Source organism: Spea bombifrons, chromosome 2, assembly GCF_027358695.1.
Source record: "Spea bombifrons isolate aSpeBom1 chromosome 2, aSpeBom1.2.pri, whole genome shotgun sequence".
In the NCBI taxonomy this organism is placed as follows: Eukaryota; Metazoa; Chordata; class Amphibia; order Anura; family Pelobatidae; genus Spea; species Spea bombifrons.
The window spans coordinates 73,897,393-73,917,456 of record NC_071088.1 but is presented as its reverse complement, the minus strand read 5'-3'; the positions used below and the strand labels follow the sequence as shown (position 1 = coordinate 73,917,456).

The window sequence follows — 20,064 nt, the reverse complement described above, 5'->3', positions numbered from 1 at the left end:
ATTGCATCCCTACTTAACTAGACGCTTGTCTTCAGCTTGCGCGCATATAACAGCTGGATTTAATATTGATTGACCTAGGACTAAAACAGTTTAATCTTGGTGTGTCATTTCAGAGCACTGAGAATTCATTGCAGAAAACTCCCAAACTTAGAGAAAAATACTCTTCTGTAGCTACAAAAGAACTATAGTATGTACCCCAACGTTATCTACTAAGGCATTTACGTAGTGTTCCTACCATTGGTTGCGCTAAACTACAATAAACAGACATCAGGAGCCCAACTAAAACAATAAGGCGTTCATGGTGCCCTATAATGAAACTAATATATATTAAGCGTGTGATAAAGTATTGTTCGCCTCGTGTATATAATCACGAGTGGGTACATTTACTGGCACACCCGCGCCTCGTTATTCCGGAACGATCGGCTTACGTTGGCATTCGTAGGGAGCACCAATATGGATGCAGTTATCTTTACCCGGAAATCCGGTCACATGACAGGAGCCGGCACCCGGAAAACTTTGGTTAAAGCACCTGGTACTGCGTGCTCTGTGTAATGGATGAACGGTATTATGACTTGTCTTCGGAGCAAGCTGCAGTGAAAAAAAAGTACCCGGCAGTGAATAAGAAACATGAGTGTAGGTGACGAGTCAGCCTGGTTATCACGATACTCCGATTATCACGATTTCGGGGTAACGTAAAGTGAACGGCGTATAGTTTAGGTCTATGGCCTACGGATGTTGCGCAGCGTTACGCAATGCTGATGCTAGTTTTACGTATCTGCCAATTCCCCTTTTCTGGAGCTAAAGCAACGAGACGTCTTAAGTTTACAACAGTTTTATTGTAAAATTCACCAGTTACCCATATGCGTATAGTTTTGGCCCCACAAAGGCACACAGAATTCCTGTAGTTAAGGCTTTGTTGTTAGTGACCCGTAGTGTTGTTGTGACTTAGTATCTGCATAGTAGCCAAACAACTTTCCAACTTCAGAATCCCCCAAAAAACTTTTTTTTTTCTCTCTCATTTTAGATCTGGATCACACAGCGGATGTTCAGTATGTATATTCCAATACATTTCTTGATCTTCCTGTGTTTCTAAGTTTTCACAATAATTACAAAGTTTGTCACCCACTTTAATTGACTGTCTGATATTACTTTTTTAAGCTGGACCTCGGGAAAGGCATGTATTATTTAACCCCCTTAAGGACCAGAGCTGTTTTACACCATTGAACCAAAGCAACGTTCATGTTTGTGATATCTTTCTTCAGCTCTTATTTCACGTATATCATTTATTGTACCCAGTTTTTTGCCCTTTTTAATGTCTTTATAACTATATTCATATATTGAAGACATCATTTTGTTTTATAAAAAAAAAAAAGATTCAGTTTCATTGGTATGTAAATGTTAAACAATCATATTTTTACTTAATCTTTTTTAACCCCTACCAAACCCTAATTCCCTACTACCTACAATACATAAAACATAGGGCCCATAAGGTCATGTAAAATGTATATGTGTGTGTGTGTATATATATATATATTTCTTCTAAACCTGGGCCTTGTGTATTTCTTACTGTCCTCTATCTCTCTCCAGCTCATGATCATAGTGAAAAGGAGAGAGACAGGGACAGACGGTGATTATAAGCACTCCCTTTGCTGTTTGACCATATCCATGCATGTGATATATAGCTGTAGCAGTGATCACATCCAGCTGGAGGCTGACTGCTCCAGTTACAGAGCAGTCAGCTACAGGCGTGACCCTGTGATCTGGGTGACATGAGAGCGTTTTGTTTTAACCATTTTGTCCTTTAGAAACATCTTTTATTGATGTATATGGTAGGTTGGTAGCAAAGTTGAATAATTATTTCATCAAGTAATCGTTTTTTGGGAAAACATTTGGAAAGAAAAGATTCAGCGGAAAGAATAAAACGACTTCTAGGCGTCATTTGCTCAGCATACTAGAGAGTGTTAATGTCATAGTAGTACTGTTCAAGATGGGGGATACGCCATTATTCCTAAAAGTATTACATTCCAGAACCCAGTCTTTATTTACTGTGATTTAAATTATTATTATTATTTTTTTAATGTTGTCAGAGTCTCCGACCTCATTCCAGGACAGAACTAGTGTTAAAATATGTATTAATTATCACAGACACGTGTTTTTAACTTATGCATTTCAGCGGACATTAATGTGATTTCAAATTTCTGCACAGGTTACATGCATGGGGGGAGACTTTGGAAGAAGCTTTTGAACAATGTGCTATGGCGATGTTTGGGTACATGACCGATATAGAGACGGTTGAACCCTTGGATACAGTGGAGGTGGAAACAGAGGGTAAGTCTATATGGCAACAAGAAGCTTATTAGTCATGTCTGCAATTGGAGTCAAGGCAAACCAGAGGACATTCTACTTTTATAGTTAATATTGCTGTTATTTAAATACACACACTTCTGTACTTGGATATTAGCAAAAATAAGTGTATCTAAATTTATGATCAGCTCTCTGAAGCCATGTGGGGGTTTGGTCCACAGTGTGTACCCTGGTTCCTATCCCAATGTACCAATGCTAATTTAAAGTACTGAATTACTTTTGTACTCAGGAGAAGATATGATCTCGCTCCTTTACCATTTCCTGGATGATTGGCTGTATAAATTCAGCGCTGACCAGTTCTTTGTACCTCGTGTGAGTACTCTTACATGGCCCGTTTAATAATGTGGCAACTAATCATCAAAAAAATTAATGAATAACCAAAGTTCTCTTTAATAGGAGGTGAAGGTGCTGTACATAGATCGCATGAGGTTCAAGATTCGCTCGATTGGGTAAGAGCAGCTCTGTGCGGCAGGCTTTCATTTTAGCGAGTTAAAAAAAAAATTATAGAAATACAAAACCACAGATTTGCCACCCTGTGAGAAAAAAAATTCCATATTTTGGGATTAGCTATTATGAAGGGACAACTTGGCCATTTTCCTTGACCCCAATGAGTCTCTATGAAGGAGAACTGTCGCAGCTTTTAACATAATTGTGTTCAGTGGTTCTTAACCTTTTTAGTGTCACACTTCCCTTGTGAAAAATCTTATGACCCATGCTTCCACTTTTTTAATGGCCACAATTGTAGGCAGGATGAGTTTGCATAAAACAATTCATAGCTGAATGGCTACTCGCACTAGATTAAGAACCAAAGACTTAGTTCCTTAATTAAAAATCTGTTTTTGTTTGTGAATAAGTGTGAACTGTTCTGAAGCTTATTACTTTTAAAAGTTCACATAATGGAAGCTGAGATTTAGCACAGCGAGCTCTCTAATTAAAATTTCCTGTACTGGGAATAGCTTGACCCTTGCAGGACGCATATATGTAATTAGGAAGGGATAATCATGAAGAGCCTGAGGATCCTTTGGGGGTCTACTTACTGTAGGGAGAGTTTGTTTCAACGTCTTGGCTTCACTATACATTGAAGGTCCAACCCCAATGAGCTTCTGCTGCAGGGAGTCTTTCTGCTCCTTTATAATGCATAGAAAAATCAATGAGCATACTAGGTTTCTCCTAGCTGATTTAATTATGTCTTATACAGAACCAGTTCAGCCATTCTTGCTGAAGAAACCTGCCAGTAGTGGACCTTCATAATGAATAGTAAAGTAAGGGAGTTGAAACCACTACTCTTCTGCAAATGCTCCAGATTACTCTCAACAGAGTGTTTTAGGTTTGAAAACTACAGAATTCCCAAAGGCCTTCTTCTGTATGAATGGGTGATAGGTGACATAGGTGTCTAATAATACCAACTGGTTTATATCAATGTCTGTGGCTTTGCTAAGGATTTATATTTCTTGAGCGTTGCATTGCTTTTGTGCTCATGACTTCGAAGAGGTTGGTCCTTTCAACTTTCCTTAAACACGGTTGTTCTGTTTTCCGCAGATGGGGAGAAGAGTTTAGCTTATCCAAACACCCTCAGGTAAATCCTACTCCTGTCTCAGAAACTGTTTGATAGGCCAACTAACCTCGAAATTGTCTGAAAGGAGATTCTTCTTGAAATGTGGTGTGTTTAGTATAATTGTCCAAAATATCCATGCTACATTGTGTGCAGAATATTTGATTAACATGCACCATAAAAAGTAAAACACTTAGTCTATACATTACAGTATTTTCTGATCTATGAATTAGCGTAATGTTTTAGCTTATGTCTGTAAACTATTGATAGAGTGCTAAACCTACCTCCTACCAGAAGCAACACACTTTACAATACTATGATGTGATATGGACAGGGTATATATCCTTTTTTTCAATAGCCAGTATCTATAGCTTATCTTTTTTCCCCCCAGGGAACAGAAGTAAAAGCTATCACATACTCAGCCATGCAGATCCATGAAGATGAGAAGCCAGAGGTTTTTGTAATCATTGACATATGAGGCCTCAACTTTGCATGGTGATACAAGCATCAAAGCTTCGTAGGAGTGCATATCCACCCGTCTTCGCTTTATAATAAAGGGCAAACCCCAGTGTGCTTTAGTTGAGTGGCTAATGTATATGTAAATCAGTGAGGTTTCTTGGAATTCACCACTCTTAATCCAAGCCACTCTTCCAGATAATTTGGCAATTTTATAAGGCACAATGAATTCAGGAAGTTGAAACAAGTCTCCTGCAAGCTCCCTGGTCAACCATGATGTGATACATGATTCAGTTTTTAGTTTTCTTAAAATTATTTTGACTGCATTCAAGAACAGCAGTTATAACATTTTTAGTAGGCACTAATTAATTTATTCTGTACTTGTGTTTAAATGAGCTCTACGTATGCTGCTAGCACTGATAAATAAACAGGAGAATATTTTTTTTAATTAACAAGCGTAACTGGTTTTTATTCCCAGACTGAAATTAGATGCAAATCTAAATGCTTCCTGGTAGATACAATACTGCTAATCAAACATGATACACAATCAATGAATATATACGGTGCTGAAATATGCAAACGTTATATACACACTGCACTTGGCAGTCTTGCACAAATAAAAATCACGTGTGGAGGAATGGGAAAGCCCTCTTTGTGAAATGTCAAATGAGTATTAAAGTCTATCCTTCATTGCAGTATGGTTCAAACTGCTAACACTTGCTGTGGCTGGTTGCTATTAGTGTATTCTGCAACCATAGCTTATTCAGGTAGAAGGAAACCGCACATCACGGGAGCTCTGCTCCATAGTTGTGAATTTGCCATGCTGTCCAAAAGTGTGTCTTCAACCATTTCTCTATCCTTTTAGAATGGGTACAGGCTAGAACAGAATGGAAGTGTCAGTCATATGTAAGACCTTTTGCTCCTATGTTGGAAACAGCTGGCAGGTGTTCATAAGAATACAGCCGTGCTTAAAAGGAAGTAATAAACACCAACAGCCGAGGAAGCAGCTCAATATTGACACATAGTTCAAAAAACAAACACTAGGAACTTATAGGTAATCTTGTTGACTTCTTTGCCAGTGGGGTCAGGAACAAACCATGCTGGAAGTATTAGTGAACGATGTAGTTTGGTTCCAGCCCCACGTATTGTCATTTTATTTGTGGTTTTGTTTCTTCCTCCTCACTATCGTCTACCTCATGGATCACTAGGTCTGACTCTGGTCTATCGCTCCCATTCTCCTCCCTCCCATCATCCTTGAAATGCCAGCCCTGCCCCCTCTCATGTTCAGGGGGAAGAATCAATGGCTGGTCATCTCCAAAATCGAAGCTCACGTTGTCCAAGCCAGCCTCGCTGAGACATGGGTGGCAGAGGCGGTATCGCCTTGTTCCATCTTGAATCACACGGCCAGTCATCTCTGTCACTGGCAGCTTACATCTGCGGCAGATGAGTTTACCTGCTTCATGAATCTACAGAGAAATGAAGAAGGTTCATCAAACGTTAAATGAGTTTAAAACCATCTAACATTACTTAATCTACAAATTTCCATTTTGTTAATTTTTTTGGCCTTTATGCTTCATGGTAAACTCAGCCCTTAATGTTAAGTACCTTCGCAAAACTGAGTATTGTGGAGATGGACTTGTATACTGTAAATAGACACTTTCAGGTAACTAACAACTGCATGTGTCCATTAACAGAACACAGTATTGCCCCAATAAATGAAAACCCAAAACAAACCCAGATTTACTATTTCCTATTTTAGTTTAGTAGATGCAGTTGGACATTTGCATAGTGCCCATACAGGAAGATTTTCACAAACCCAAACATTTACACATACTGAGAGTCGCCCAGACAACACGAAGTGTATTTAAATTGTCTAGCAAAAGATCATGACTGCAAACAGCTTTTTCAGCACCAAAAAGCTTGATAACAGTGAAAGTAAATAATTATTGCTAAATTACAACAACTAGATATATAATCATTACTGAAGTCCCCTTAAAACTAACCACTTTATACTTTTAAGGGCAGAAAGTAGAACACCCTATATATATATTATATAATTGTTGTAAAATAGTAACAAATCGTTTATTTCCATGTTTCAAACTTCACCCTTGTCACGCTGCTATTTTGTGAAGCTAGTTTTTCGCAGCTTAGAAGCCTCTTGGAGATTGGAGGATAGCACTGATTACATCACACGTGTTACAGCGTGCAATGTAATACTTGTAATACCGTGCAAAAACCTTCAAATGTTCTTCCGCAAGCCACGTAATGTTGCAAAATAGCAAAGTGCATCGTTATTTGCAACAATACTCTGGCACGTCTGATATCAGTTCAATCTAGTACCGCCCCGAAGGCTAGCTTGGCAAGGAAATGTAATGTATTTAATGAATGCAGGTAAATCAAACGGGAACTAAACTACACCCACGCAAAACTTTCGGTTTCCCGCTCTTCTGCTTCAATAACTTAACATACCTTTACTAGCTCTTACAATATAAATATGATGCCTACAGAAATCAAAATAGTGGGAATTCACCTTTAAGAATTTTTCATGCACTGGTTTTATATATATATATATATATATATATATATTTATATTTATATTTTTAATAAAATGCCTTTTGTACATACAGTTTGGAAGTGGTTTCGTAGGTGCTCCAGCCGCGTGAATCTCTTTCCGCATGCCTCGCAGGGGTACGGACGCTCTCCGGTATGACAGCGCAGATGGCGTTTCAGATCCGCTTTTCTTTTGACGGTGTGAGTGCAGAAAGGGCATTTAAACCTCACCGGACTTAAATCATCTGTAGAAAAAAAATAAAATAAGAGAAGCAGCTATTAAAAAAAAAAAAAATTCAATCTCTGGACAGTCAACCATTACAACAAAAAATCCATGCGTAAAATAGTCACATGGACAATATATATATATATTTTTTAACATTGATTGAAATAACTGGGATCATATTCTGCATGTGTGTCTGGAGTCTTGCCAAAAGCCAGAGCTGGGCCTGGTTGGTGGTGAATATGGCCAATTAAAGAGGATTTGTTTTATCATACAATATTCAAAATTGTAAAGGGATGAAAGGGCTACGCTCACACGAATAAAGATGCCAATTCTACAAGAGCATGAGAGTGACAAGGCAGTGATACAAGTTGCCTTTTGTCTTGGTAAATAAGCATTGCTACTAAGTGTCAGCCGCTCTACAGAACAACGATAGGGCAACAGTTGCACGGAAGAAAGAAATGGAAATATTCAGTAAAGTCTATTACCGGAAGGTTGCTGAATTAAGTGAGATTGGCCACAACCAGCTTCAGAGCAATATTATGTATTAAATTGGCAGCCAAAACACTTAAGAAGACTTCAAAAAAGTGAAGTCAACAAAAGAGCTCCTTAGAGGCACTCTGCAGGGCAAGGTATCTTAATAAAGGTCAGCTTTTCATTACAGAGCCATAGGCTTTGTTGTACTTAATTAATACTTTGATTATATCACTTTAGTTTAGTTTTCAGTGGCAATGTAGTCCAGTATAACGTATAAGACAATGGGTGAGGGGACTTTGGAGAAATCTGTGATTTAACTATACACTATAGAGGGCTCTTGCTGCAGCAGAAACCCACTGGGTTTGGCACTTCATAATGTATAGTGAAGCCAATAAGCTAAACCAGAGCTCTTCTTTTAACAAATGTACCCCTCTGACTAAGGAAAGCCCATAGTCAGACTTCATTAGCAATGCCATAAAAAACAGCTGATTTATGAAAGTGGATTAACCTTCTCACCGTACAGCTAGAATGAATTTACCTACATGAGCTCCCCGTTGCCTAGCAATTTCAATTTGGCTTTCGTATATTACGATGCACTTTACTTTTCCTATCCACCAAATGTATCTTTTGTTGAAAGTTTAAATCAAGTCAAGTACTTATTATTTCTTGCTTTATACGATGCCATCATATTCTGTAGCTCTGTACATTGCGTAAAAGTCCCCATCACCCTTACTCACCTTCACTCCATCCAGTCATAACCCCCAGGATTGTTGGCATTGTCTTGTACAGTTCATCTGCTTTAGAGGCCTGTGGTGTTACATCCTGACCCCCAGATTCCGTATGGCGTGGCGAGTCTGGCCAGCTACGAGTTGTGGCATCTTCGTCCTCATCATCTACTTTGGAGCACAACCTAGATGGCTGTGATGGTTCTTCCTCCTGTTTTATACAATCTGCTGAATCGTCCTCCTGCACCAGACACTCTGCAGATCCTCCCACCAAGTCTCCTAGTGGAACAGCTGTAACAGAAGCAGGTGTCAAAGGCTCAGGCATCAGGCGCCTCCGGTGTTTGCGGACATGTTCTGGTTTGCGGGGATGCTTAGTAAAAGGACGTTGCAACCTGGAAGTAATGGGAGGGGGGTAATTGTACCCAGCTATAAAACCACCATGCTCTGGTGTCTCATGTGTATGGGTTGGGCTGTTTTCACTCCTCCATCCTGCTGCATAGAGTCCTGATCCATTACTGCCAGCATCTTTGTCAGAAAGACTGAAGAAACCATCTCGGTCCTTCTCATTGATGTCAAGTGAGGACTTGATGAACATCTTGCATACATTGATCACATCAGTCATCTGCAGGTAGCTGGCTGCTGACATGACCTCAATCACATTCTGTCCAGAGAGGGGTAGTTTGCCAGAGTAGACATAGTCAAGGATGGCTGTGAATGTGTCAGCAGAGAATACATCAAATGTGGCTGTGATGGGCTGCCCCATATCCCTGCAGCTCTGCGATAGAAGCATCTTGAAGTAACCACTGCTGGCAAACAGTACATTGCGATGAGCCTTAAACACCTTCCCCTCCACTAGGATGTGACAGTCACAAAACAAATCCCTCCTTCTTTGCTCATCCAACTGCTGCAGGAGGCGAGTATGATGAGACGAGAAATCCATTTTATGTAGGGACACTAGAACAAAGTACACAGAGAAGAGTGAAGTTATGGACTATACTTCAGAATCTTAGTTTCAGATGTTCTTCAACTCTTGTACGATTTTTCCAAAGGTGTGATGTGCAATTTTGGGGTATATATTAAAGCCATATATGTTTTTAAACATGTAATATAAGTTCACACTCTATATTTCACTATGTGACATGTCATAGATTCTATGTTAGAATGAAAAGGTGCGTGAGAAATAGTCGTGATCTTGCCAATATTGGTAAGCAACCCTATATCACATTAGATGTTTTATACTGTTTTCAGGCCATTGGATTTTATAATGCAGCCTCGTTGTAAACAATAGAATGACTTAGTCTCAATCACTCTAACTAATGAAAGCCTACGGAGAAAAGGATTTCTTTGTTCAAGAAGGACGTCATTAAAGGATCAGCTCAGTTTTATGTTTGAGCATTGAAAAAAGGACTGCAAAAAGGGGATATTACTAGAGCAAAATGAATTAAAACAAAGTTTTAGCACTATTTTTTGCTCAGGGACTTTTTCTCCCCTCATCGGACTTCCAGATATCATTCGGTTTAGGTAATGAACCCTAGATTTGTTTACACTGTGGACAAAACTGGAGTCTGCATACATAAAATGAAAAAACGGTACTGTTTTTATATACAACTAATCTATCACCTTGAACTTGGGACACATTGTCCTTTCTCTGCCAGTAGAAGGTAAGGGTTCTCAGATATGCCGAGGCTGCAAATCCAGCCATGGTTATTATGTGACACAAAGTTTTAAACTATGGACGGCGTCCAAGCAGTCCAAACCTTACGCTTCTCAAACATTGATGCAGCAAATACACAGGGATCAGTTCACGTGAATAGAAACGTAGAATTAGACAGATCTCTGCTGCAAGAGACTCGAGCCTTAGTCGTCCATGGTCTTGTGTTCATCATACCCACATGCATGTCCCATTAATGATTAATATAGTCTTGTAAACAAAACATCATAATACAACTTTTTTCATGTTTCCCTCCATGTTGAGATATACTCCCTACTCTCCTACTTATAAGTACTTGAAATGCTATTTTGATATTAAAGACATGTGTAATTCACACACTTATTGTTGTGTAATTCATCCGCATGTAAACATTTTAGGCTGATGTGAGACAACTTCTCTTCAATTCTGAGGGTTGGGGGCAGCCATTGTGATGTGCAGCTGCCCACAAGAAGATGTAACCCACAGTCTAGCTCTGCAGGCCTACCCACCAGTGAGGCAGGAATAATAAAAAAAAAATAGTATTAAAAAGCTGAATGATGGAACAACAAAGCAAGCACCGCTAGACGCATTCTAATTTGTCGAAGTGAACGTCAGTCACTTTAGAAGGTGGGAGCAGATTATCAATAATCTCTGTCATTGGCTGCTCTCCACTCCGGTGCAGGATATATCCGTTCAGCTTCCGTTTATTAGTTCCGCAATGTGTCATTTACTTGGAGGCGGGACACTTACCTCCGGGAACACCCGATTGGCCGTAGCCTCTGTCTATCACACCCATACCTATACCGAGTGCTCGCACCCGTCTTTAACCGCAAAGCAAACCTTGCAGTCCCGGAGCGGTATTTATTATAGTCTAGTTTGGACATTTTTGATCGTATGCGGGTATTTTTAAACCAGCTGGGGGGGTGGTGACCCGGAGGCTGCAGGTACCTGTGCAAGATTTCCTCATAGCTACCCTAAATTCGTGCGCATCCTTATTACCCGCTCCCGTGCAAGGTACTAAAGTTTCGCCCCTTCACGGGTCACTTCTTAACCGGGTGCATTATGCCTCCAGTTAACATCCTGTTCTGTAGATATTCGGGTCACTCACCGGAAACGTCGCCCTTCAAAGGGTGTCCACCCGCTATTGTATGAGTTTCTCACCCACTTTTTCACCGTTGCTGCTTCCGCCGCCCGAATGTCCGGACAAAAGGGTCGGTCACGTGACGACGCCCGAGGGCTGAGACTGTCTTAAAGGGGCCGCGCCTGAGGTGGGGGTGAGGTGGGAATGGGAAGGGGCGGGTGTGTGAGGGACACCCGGGGGAGTGGTAGAGGGTCATTCAGCAGGAAGCGCGTATACAGTTCGCCCGTATAGGGTCACAGTGCGGGGGGGGGGGGGCGTTAGTGTTCTCAGCTTTATAAATGTAGAGAATTACTATGCATTTAATATGGAAACATCTGTATCTAAACGGGCACAAAGTGTGCAGCTCGGCGTGTACACAGCAGAGGCATCAACACTAAGAACGCATATGAACAAGTGCATGAGGACAGCTTCATCACGTGACGTGTATGTTCGCCCGTTAAGTATATAGTGTGCCATTTATTTCACAATTCATCTGCCCGGGATGCACCTGAAACAACAAAATGTCGGCATAAATAAAGTTCTTTCAAATTATTGTACCCTGGAGGGGACTGCTGGGTTACAGAGTTTGATTTTTTTGTCTTGTTTACTACTTGTATCAAAATAAAAGTCAATTTTCAAAAATGTTTTTTTTGTTTTGTACCCATAACAGTTTTTGCAAATGCCCTGATTGCTTTACAGCAGAATGGCTCAGTCTTAATCATTCAGGCAGAAGATCAGACTAATAAAAGACTATGCAGGAACAGAAACATTGTATTTCCCATAAAGCATCACCTATGTGTGGTCATTTGTGCATGAAAAGTTACTTAAAATACTTAGTTTTTTTTTTTTTTAAATCACATACAGAAACTGGGGTCTGTGCATTAAACAGGTAGTTTGCAGGAGAGCTGAACTTCTATACGTGATTTAAATGGGACAATCCTGCAAAAATATGCTTATATCTCCCAAGGGTTCCCCACCCCACAACCTGACTGGTGTGCATTTATGCAGCCTCAACCAGCAAAGCCCGTACAGGTACGGGCTCAAAATGCATTGTTTTCAATGGGATTAGGGACCGCCCATTGTCCTCAAGGGGTTAAGGCTACAGTTGCTCTTCTATTAGATTTGAGCACACAAGCCAGCCTTCACTGCTGTTTTGAAGATGCTCTGACCCAGTCGTCTAGCCATCATAATTTGGCCCTTGTAAAAGCTGCTCAGATCCTTCCGCCTGCTCCTAACACAACTTTGAGGATGAAATGTTCACTTGCTGCCAAATTTACCCACTGACAGGTGCCATGATAACAAGATTGTCAGTGTTATTCACTTTACCTGTCAGTGGTCATAATGTTATGGCTGATCGGTGTACATCAGACTTAGGCAACAAGGGAAATGTGGCTTTGGGGCTGATTGACAGCCCTGGAATGGTTGTGGTGACACCATATCTGAGCTATGTAGTTTGACTTCAGTAGTTCATCCTAAATATATGGCACCTTCTTTATACAGTAAAACGTGTTTCTTTACTAATCACAGTAATGATCACAATGGATGGATTTTTTTTTTATAAAACAAAAATCTCACCCTCCCCTTGTCTCGATCAGAGTAAGGATCCCTGATGAAGTGATCCCTGAGAGAGGCAAATTGAATACTGAGCTTTTTCTTGTGATTAGACTGTAGCATCTCTGATTCTTTAATCACAGCAATAATGTCATCAGGGTCTTGGTCGCAAGGCAGTATCCTGCAGTGGGATCCAGACGGTAGCATCAAGTATGGAAGCATGGTCTTGCCTAAAGAATAATTCAATTATATACTAGTTGAGGAAATAAGTAACATGACAACTCAACCTTTCTTCACTAAAATACTAATCCATTCCCTTGTGATAATCTTCCGACCCTGACTTCACTGTTCTAAAATATCCTAAACTCACCAGCCAGACAAATTTTCTTATCCCATTGTTCTTCTTCTTCTGCCTCACTATTCCACTCCCTTCATTCACTTTTCTGCACATGCTGTTTTTTTGCACTTCGGACCCCTCCATGCGCTTTTTATTTTTGTATAAACTAGCCCCAGCCTAGGTGTGTGGTGCATGCTGAAAATGTTTTTATCACACCGTCCTAAGAGCTGGGGCTTCCTTAAAGCATTGTATTTATATGAAAGATACCAGAAATACCGAGGTGGAACTGGGTCCCCTAAAAAGGTCCAGCTTTTCTGGTGAGGAGGGGAGTTAAGTAACTCTTCTGAGCGGCCACCCATCAATTGTTTCCAAGAAGATCCTGCCCTCCTGCAGGCTTTATGGCTGGGGAAGAAAGTAAGGGGTCGCAAATCCCTGTAGAGCGTGTCAGGATTCCACCCTGTCAGCCAGCACCCTGTAGGCTAACTGACCAGCTGCCTCTACTTACCCAGCCCTAATCATTACATCCAGCTGAGCCCTGTTACCTGGATTAACCCTGCCTATTTAAACATGCCCAGCCCTTCAGTCAGAGACTTTGCATTAAAGTTTGTGGACCATTTTGCCCTAGGGGGTTCCTGGTTTCCTGCCAAGTGGGCTTCCTGCCTTCAGCCGTGCGCCCCTCCAGTGGGCTTCCTGCCATACGTCCGGTTTCTGGCTAAGAGACTGTTTAACCTGTATTTGCTTGTTCTGCCATAATATACAATACATAGGATTACCTGGAATTCTGCCTGTGGTGTATTCCTTTGTGTCTGTCTTATCCTTTGGTTACCATGCATCGCCGTGTGCAGACAGAACCCCAGGTATCCCCTGCAATGAGGCTCCTACCCAAACTGATTAACCCGGGCCCTGACAGAGTGTGAGAGAGTTTTTTTTTTTTTTTTTTTCTTCACAGCGGAGCCACTGACCTCTGGGCTACCATTGGGTAGACAAAGTAAAAGACCCAAGCAATGTTACAACCCCTACTCCTAGTTGGAGAGCCCTTTCAGAAAGTAGCCGTGGACATCTGAACCGGGAAGTGGTATCTTCTTGGATGTAGATTTAGCTACTGCCTTTCTGGAAGCTGCTTCCCTGTCCATTGTCACAGCCGAGACCATGGTGGATGCTTTCGTTACATTTTTATATGGGTTTCTCTATATAATCTCTTCAGACCTGGGCAGCTGGTTTACCTTTGAACTCCTCCAACAGGTGTGTAGGTTCTGTGGGAAAGACCCATCAAAATTACCCCTTATAAAGTAACGCTCATATACACTCACTGACCATATTATTAGCTACACATGTTTAATTGCTTATTAATTAACACAAATAGCTAATCAGCCAATCACATGGCAGGAACTCAATGCATTTAGGCATGTAGACGTGGTCAAGAGAGCTTGCTGAAGTTCAAACCGAGCATGAGAACAGGGAAGAAAGAGGATTTAAGTGACTTTGAACGTGGCATGGTTATTGTTGACAGACAGGCTGGTCTGAGTATTTCAAAAACTGCTGTTCTGCTGGGATTTTCACGCAGAACCATCTCTAGGGTTTACAGAGAATGGCCCGAAAAAGAGAAAATATCCAGTGAGGGGCAGTTGTGTGGACGAAAATGCCTTGTTGATGTCAGAGGTCAGAGGAGAATAAGCAGACTGGTTCGAGATGACAGAAAGGCAACAGTAACTCAAATAACCACTCGTTACAACCAGGCTTATGCAGAATACCATCACTGAATGCACAGCACATCGAACCTTCAAGCAGATGGGCTACAGCAGCAGAAGACCACACCGGGTGCCACTCCTGTCAGCTAAGAACAGGAAACTGAGACTACAATTCACACAGACTCACCAAAATGGACAACTGAAGACTGGAAGAACGTTGCCTGGTCTGATGAGTCTTGATTTGAGCTGTGACATTCAGATGGCAGGGTCAGCGTAAACAACATGAAAGCATGCATCTATCCGGCCTTGTATCAACAGTTCAGGCTGTTGGTGGTAGTGTAATGGTGTGGGGGACATTTTCTTTGCACACTTTTGGCTCCTTAGTACCAAACGAGCATTGTTTAAATGCAACACCCTACCCGAGTATCGTTGCTTACCATGTCCATCCCTTTATGACCACAGTGTACCCATCTTCTGATGGCTACTTCCAACAAGAAAATGCACCATGTCACAAACCTCACATCATCTCAAACTGGTTTCTTGAATATTACAATGAGTTCACTGTACTCCAATGGCTTCCACAGTCACCGGATCTCAATCCAATAGAGCATCTTTGGGATGTGGTGGAACGGGAGATTCGCATCATGGATGTGCAGCCCACAAATCTGCAGCAACCGCGTGATGCCATCCTGTTCATATGGACCAAAATCTCTGAGGAAGGTTTCCAGCACCTTGTAGAAATGATGCCACGAAGGGGTCCAAACCGATACTAGCAAGGTGTACCTAATAAAGTGGCCAGTTAGTGTAAATGAGCTCTGTGAGTTCTTTAATATGACATTGAAACAAGTGATCTGGATGTTCACAGTTACTTACCAAGCCTGGAGCAGTTTCTTCCTTATCCTTTTTTGCCAATAAGTAGGTGTCAAACATTTTAAACCAATTAAAAACCCTGATAGATTATCGAGAAAAGGAGAAACCTAGTTGGCCACCAGACTGAGACTTCATCTTTAGATTTACACCATAGGGAGCAACTCCAGGCTAACTACTAAGGGTGGGTAATGGGAGGTGACATTAAGGTACCCAGCTGGGGATGGGGTGTCATGGGGACCGGCGTCAAGCAGCCACATACCATGAAGTAGATATATTGCCCCATTGCTCATTATTTGTTTTCTGTGAATGCACATTTCCCATGGGTTAGTTTGCTTTGATAGCAAATTACCTTACTATATGTATTTTGATCTACATAGAATAACAGCCATGTCATTTCTCCAACAAAGGGTCCAATGATTGCTACACCTGATACTGGCATTCCTGGGTGGGAAAATCAAAGAACTTTTATCCACAAAGAGAGCTATACCTCTGCTAAAATGATTTTACAAAAATGAGGCAGAAAAAGAGAGCAAGCCACCCCAGAGCTATTTTTTTCTGGCAAGGCTTTAGAAAGCAGTTCCTGGAAGACTTGAGAAGGGTACCAGCAACAAAGGTCAGATGATCTCAGCTACAGACCCCTTTCTCTCTTGGCTTTGTTTATATGAATTTGCTAACATTTTAGATTTCATATACATTTCTAAAGTTTCTACTTTTGACAGAATGATGGAATAGTGAGGAACATCCCAACCATGTGCAATTAACTTGTATTTGTCGAAAGCTGTCAGCCCTCTCCTGACTGTAACTCCCATTTGGTGTTGAGTGCAGTAAAACTTATATAGTTAACAATCAGCGAACAACTGGTTTTCAGATTATCCAGCCTGTCCACTTTTTGTATGAATGCTCCAGTTGTTGTATAGGATGGATGTAACAATTGTCAGTTTGCAGTCATGAGATCCAGATATAAATATTGTATATGTTTTATGCAGTTTAATAAAAATGAAAAGTGGTCAATGCTGGACCTCAGTAGTGCAAATGACCTACTAAACCTGCTCAGTGTTTCATATATGCTTCAATATAACTCTTTTTGGAAGCGCCACTGCACACAGCTCAGACTGCATTTGCCCTCGATATATGACAGGTAATGTAAGCCTTAAATGACTAGTTGTGTCCACCACGAACATTACGACAAAATCAAATTCAGTATATTTCAACATTTATCACAACATTTTGCATCAGAAAAAAAGTTATTTACAATGCAAACACAGTGTAATTTATTCTCTCGGGTAATACTTCTAAATGCGCTTCTTCATGCATCCCATATACACATCATGCTTATGTGTATATTAGTTGACTATCAAAATGAATACACATAAATATATCTTATTGTTATGCAACCGAATTCTCTGTGTGCTAATCTGTTCTCATCCCCAATTTTAACAGTCAATGGGTTTGATTTCATCATCACTGTCATCCACTTCATGTATGATGAGGTCAGAAGATGTTTCCTCTATAATCTCTGGTTCGGATGATTGTGTTCCTTCATGGAAGCTCCAGAGAGGCTCACTGTCTTCATCTCCTGACAATATGATGGTTGGATCATCATCATCCAACTCCATTGGAAAACTGCTCTTTCCAATTTCAGCCATGCATTCATTGCACAGTCTGTAACGTCTAGTACCCTCCTGAACCACTTGGCCAGATTCTTCCGTGACGTGTCTTTTACATCTCCTACAGATTGGCTTACCAGCCTCGTGGATCTAAAGGACAACATTTACAAATTAAAGTGAAAAAATCATCGCCATTACAGACTTTACCCTACCTGCATCTCACCTTTTTCACATGTAGATGCCAGTTTGTACTAATTCTTAAGGCAGGACATCGTAAAGGTACATTTTTCTATTGTTCAAGCCTACGTGGCACAATGTCTTGTCACATACAAAATTACTCACACTCCGGAAGTGACTGCGCACATGCTCCTGTCTTGTGAATCTTTTGCCACAGGCCTGGCAGGCATAGGGCCGTTCCCCTGTGTGACATCGTAGGTGGCGTTTTAGGTCTGCTTTCCTTTTGACCATGTACGTGCAAAATGGACACTTGAATCTCATGCTGGGCAAAATATCTGTAGATACAGCATTTGTATGCATATAAAGTTGTGTATAAAACAAATGCAGGTGGGTTTTCATAAAAGTTGTAATCAGTATGGCAGAAACAATTATATTTGACATCATAAATACATAATATTTAATAAGGCATTCAGAGCCCAATCTCACCTTCTCCCCATCCTCCTCTGATGCCCATGATGGTTGGCATTGTGGCATACAGCTGGTCTGCTTTGGAAGCTCTGCTTTTCTGAGTTAACCTTCTCCTCTCACTCTTTTGTGATACTGTCCAGCAGTTCACAAAAGCTTCCTCTGTAGCTGGGTATTCACTCTTGTTTACTTCTACATCAGCACCAAATGCACTGTTAATGAGTTCTGGAACCCTGCAACCCCTGGGTCTCTCATCTGGGCAAGCTGAGCTGGGCAGCTGAGGCATATCATTACGTCTGTCTGATGCTCTTTGGCATGTTGACTTGTCATCTAATGTAGAAGATAAGTTATTGCTCCTAGGATAGAAGGCAAATTGGTTCCATTTATTTGAAACCTCTAGGCACCCTGAATCATCCCTATCTGAATAACTAGATGGACACTTGTCCATTTCACAACCAGCATTATAAAGGCCACAATGACCAAGCTGGAGCCCTGACAAATGAACAAGACCATCACCATCTTTTTCACTGATATCTAGTGAGGATTTGATAAACACTTTGCATACGCTGATCACATCGGTCATCTGCAGGTAGCTGGCTGCAGCCATGACCTCAATCACATTCTGCCCTGTGAGGGGTAGTTTGCCCGAGTAGACAAAATCCAGAATGGCAATGAATGTATCAGCAGAGAAGGCATCAAATGTGGCTGTGATGGGCTGCCCCATATCCCTGCAGCTCTGCGATAGAAGCATCTTGAAGTAACCACTGCTGGCAAACAGTACATTGCAATGAGCCTTAAACATCTGTCCCTCAACCAGAATGTGACAGTCACAAAACAAATCCCTCCGCCTTTGCTCATCCAGCTGCTTCAGGAGACGAGTATGATGAGACGAGAAATCCATCCTATGGAGGGGGACACAGAAAAAGAGCATCAGTTGCATCTAGCTCTCTATCCCTGATGGATCGGGTTGTCTTAGTCTGTCTGTTCTAGTCTTGTCATGTCCCTGGACTATATGTATTGTGTTGTGTAAATTGTTGGTGCCATATAAATAATAGATGATGATAATCATCATCATCACCATAATCTGAACACATCACTGAATAGGTGACATGCTGGACATGAAGATATATGAAAGAATATGTCAAAGTGTGGATTGTATTGTACAAAACCTGGTTTATTTTCTATATAACTTCTTTGCTTCTAATTACTTTCCCATAGTCAAAGCAAGTTACAGAAAGCTAGACACTTTATGACACATTGTTGTTTGTTCGATGACATGTATATGGTCAGATTGCCATATTTGACTCAGAGTCCCACAGTCCAAATGATGTCCCTTCTTTACATTTGGAGAATGGATTAAACATCCATGGAACACAGTATCTACCCATGTTATTATTATTGTTATATATAGCGCCGTCATATTCCGCAGCGCTGTACAATGTATGATTTCAAAGCTTAGAATGTGTATCGTGTGAGAGGTCCACAGCAGAACACGGGCTACAGTTATTATGGTTTACAGCGAATCCCCTTTGTTTCAGCTTTTCTCATTCCTCTACCAATGGCGTTACATTACATCACTAACTACATTCGCGATCGCCTTTACATACTCATAGGCTCATTGATGGACATGACGCTGGGCAAAAACCGCGTCTAATGCAGACTTAAACGCTATATCGCTGCGGAGAATGAGCTGTCTTCCGAGTCGTCTGATTGGCTGACTCTAAATGCCACTCATTACAATACTTTAGCACAGGAGCTCAATGTTAACCTCCCACCTTCCCAGTTTGCTTACCGGAAGACACGCCCCTTCCCGGGTGTCCTTCACTGTTCCGCAAATCCTCACCTCCTCTCTTGTTTTCTATACCGTCCGATAGTGGCGGACAAAGAGCCAGTCACGTGGCGACGCCCGAGGGCAGACACTGTCTTAAAGAGACAGCGCTTAAGCGGGAGACTAGCAGGGTGGATGTGCCACCCGGGGATTATTGGAATGGGCTTCTTTTTTCAGCGTAAGCAAAGGGTTTATTTAAATACGGATACACATATTAGGATGCGTTATCCGGGGGCAGCGCGGATTTCAGCGCAGGGCCGCGATGTACATTTTCTACATGCATCCTTGCTTATCTGGGAAACATAGTAACCCTAGTAGGGTGTTTGGAATGGTGCGTTCCTGGTAAATGCACACTGTGTACGCGTCTTTCATAGCGGCAGATGC

General features: G+C 41.3%; 3 protein-coding genes across 3 annotated transcripts; 1 reads left to right on the top strand and 2 right to left on the bottom strand.

Annotated features, from left to right (window-relative positions):
* Nucleotides 1-507: 507 nt before the first annotated feature.
* On the top strand, nt 508-4,827 carry ZBTB8OS (zinc finger and BTB domain containing 8 opposite strand). Its single transcript, XM_053454797.1, has 7 exons — nt 508-633; nt 1,025-1,049; nt 2,207-2,328; nt 2,594-2,676; nt 2,761-2,813; nt 3,904-3,940; nt 4,308-4,827. The coding sequence occupies exons 1-7, from the start codon at nt 552-554 to the stop codon at nt 4,392-4,394; spliced, it is 489 nt and encodes a 162-aa protein (XP_053310772.1). The 5' UTR covers nt 508-551; the 3' UTR covers nt 4,395-4,827.
* On the bottom strand, nt 4,811-11,303 carry LOC128472820 (zinc finger and BTB domain-containing protein 8A-like). The gene is made up of 4 exons (XM_053454778.1): nt 11,146-11,303; nt 8,360-9,301; nt 6,998-7,167; nt 4,811-5,838 (listed from the first exon to the last, which is right to left on the bottom strand). The coding sequence occupies exons 2-4, from the start codon at nt 9,285-9,287 to the stop codon at nt 5,521-5,523; spliced, it is 1,416 nt and encodes a 471-aa protein (XP_053310753.1). The 5' UTR covers nt 9,288-9,301; nt 11,146-11,303; the 3' UTR covers nt 4,811-5,520.
* Nucleotides 11,304-16,570: 5,267 nt separating this feature from the next.
* Nucleotides 16,571-19,826, bottom strand: LOC128472823 (zinc finger and BTB domain-containing protein 8A.2-like). The gene is made up of 4 exons (XM_053454780.1): nt 19,645-19,826; nt 17,874-18,754; nt 17,553-17,722; nt 16,571-17,360 (listed from the first exon to the last, which is right to left on the bottom strand). Exons 2-4 carry the CDS (start codon nt 18,751-18,753, stop codon nt 17,037-17,039), a joined length of 1,374 nt encoding a protein of 457 aa, XP_053310755.1. The 5' UTR covers nt 18,754; nt 19,645-19,826; the 3' UTR covers nt 16,571-17,036.
* Nucleotides 19,827-20,064: the final 238 nt, after the last annotated feature.

Bases quoted from the DNA above. Each gene is read 5' to 3' on its own strand.
- ZBTB8OS (XM_053454797.1), top strand. From the start codon at position 552: ATGGATGAACGGTATTATGACTTGTCTTCGGAGCAAGCTGCAGTGAAA. The intron at 2,329-2,593 runs GTAAGTCTATAT...TTTTGTACTCAG, and splicing joins AGTGGAGGTGGAAACAGAGG to GAGAAGATATGATCTCGCTC. The intron at 2,814-3,903 runs GTAAGAGCAGCT...TGTTTTCCGCAG, and splicing joins TTCAAGATTCGCTCGATTGG to ATGGGGAGAAGAGTTTAGCT.
- LOC128472820 (XM_053454778.1), bottom strand. From the start codon at position 9,287: ATGGATTTCTCGTCTCATCATACTCGCCTCCTGCAGCAGTTGGATGAG. The intron at 7,168-8,359 runs GTGAGTAAGGGT...TTTTTTCTACAG, and splicing joins TATGACTGGATGGAGTGAAG to ATGATTTAAGTCCGGTGAGG. The intron at 5,839-6,997 runs GTATGTACAAAA...ATTTCTCTGTAG, and splicing joins TACGAAACCACTTCCAAACT to ATTCATGAAGCAGGTAAACT.
- LOC128472823 (XM_053454780.1), bottom strand. From the start codon at position 18,753: ATGGATTTCTCGTCTCATCATACTCGTCTCCTGAAGCAGCTGGATGAG. The intron at 17,723-17,873 runs GTGAGATTGGGC...CTGTATCTACAG, and splicing joins CAGAGGAGGATGGGGAGAAG to ATATTTTGCCCAGCATGAGA. The intron at 17,361-17,552 runs GTGAGTAATTTT...GTTGTCCTTTAG, and splicing joins TGCGCAGTCACTTCCGGAGT to ATCCACGAGGCTGGTAAGCC.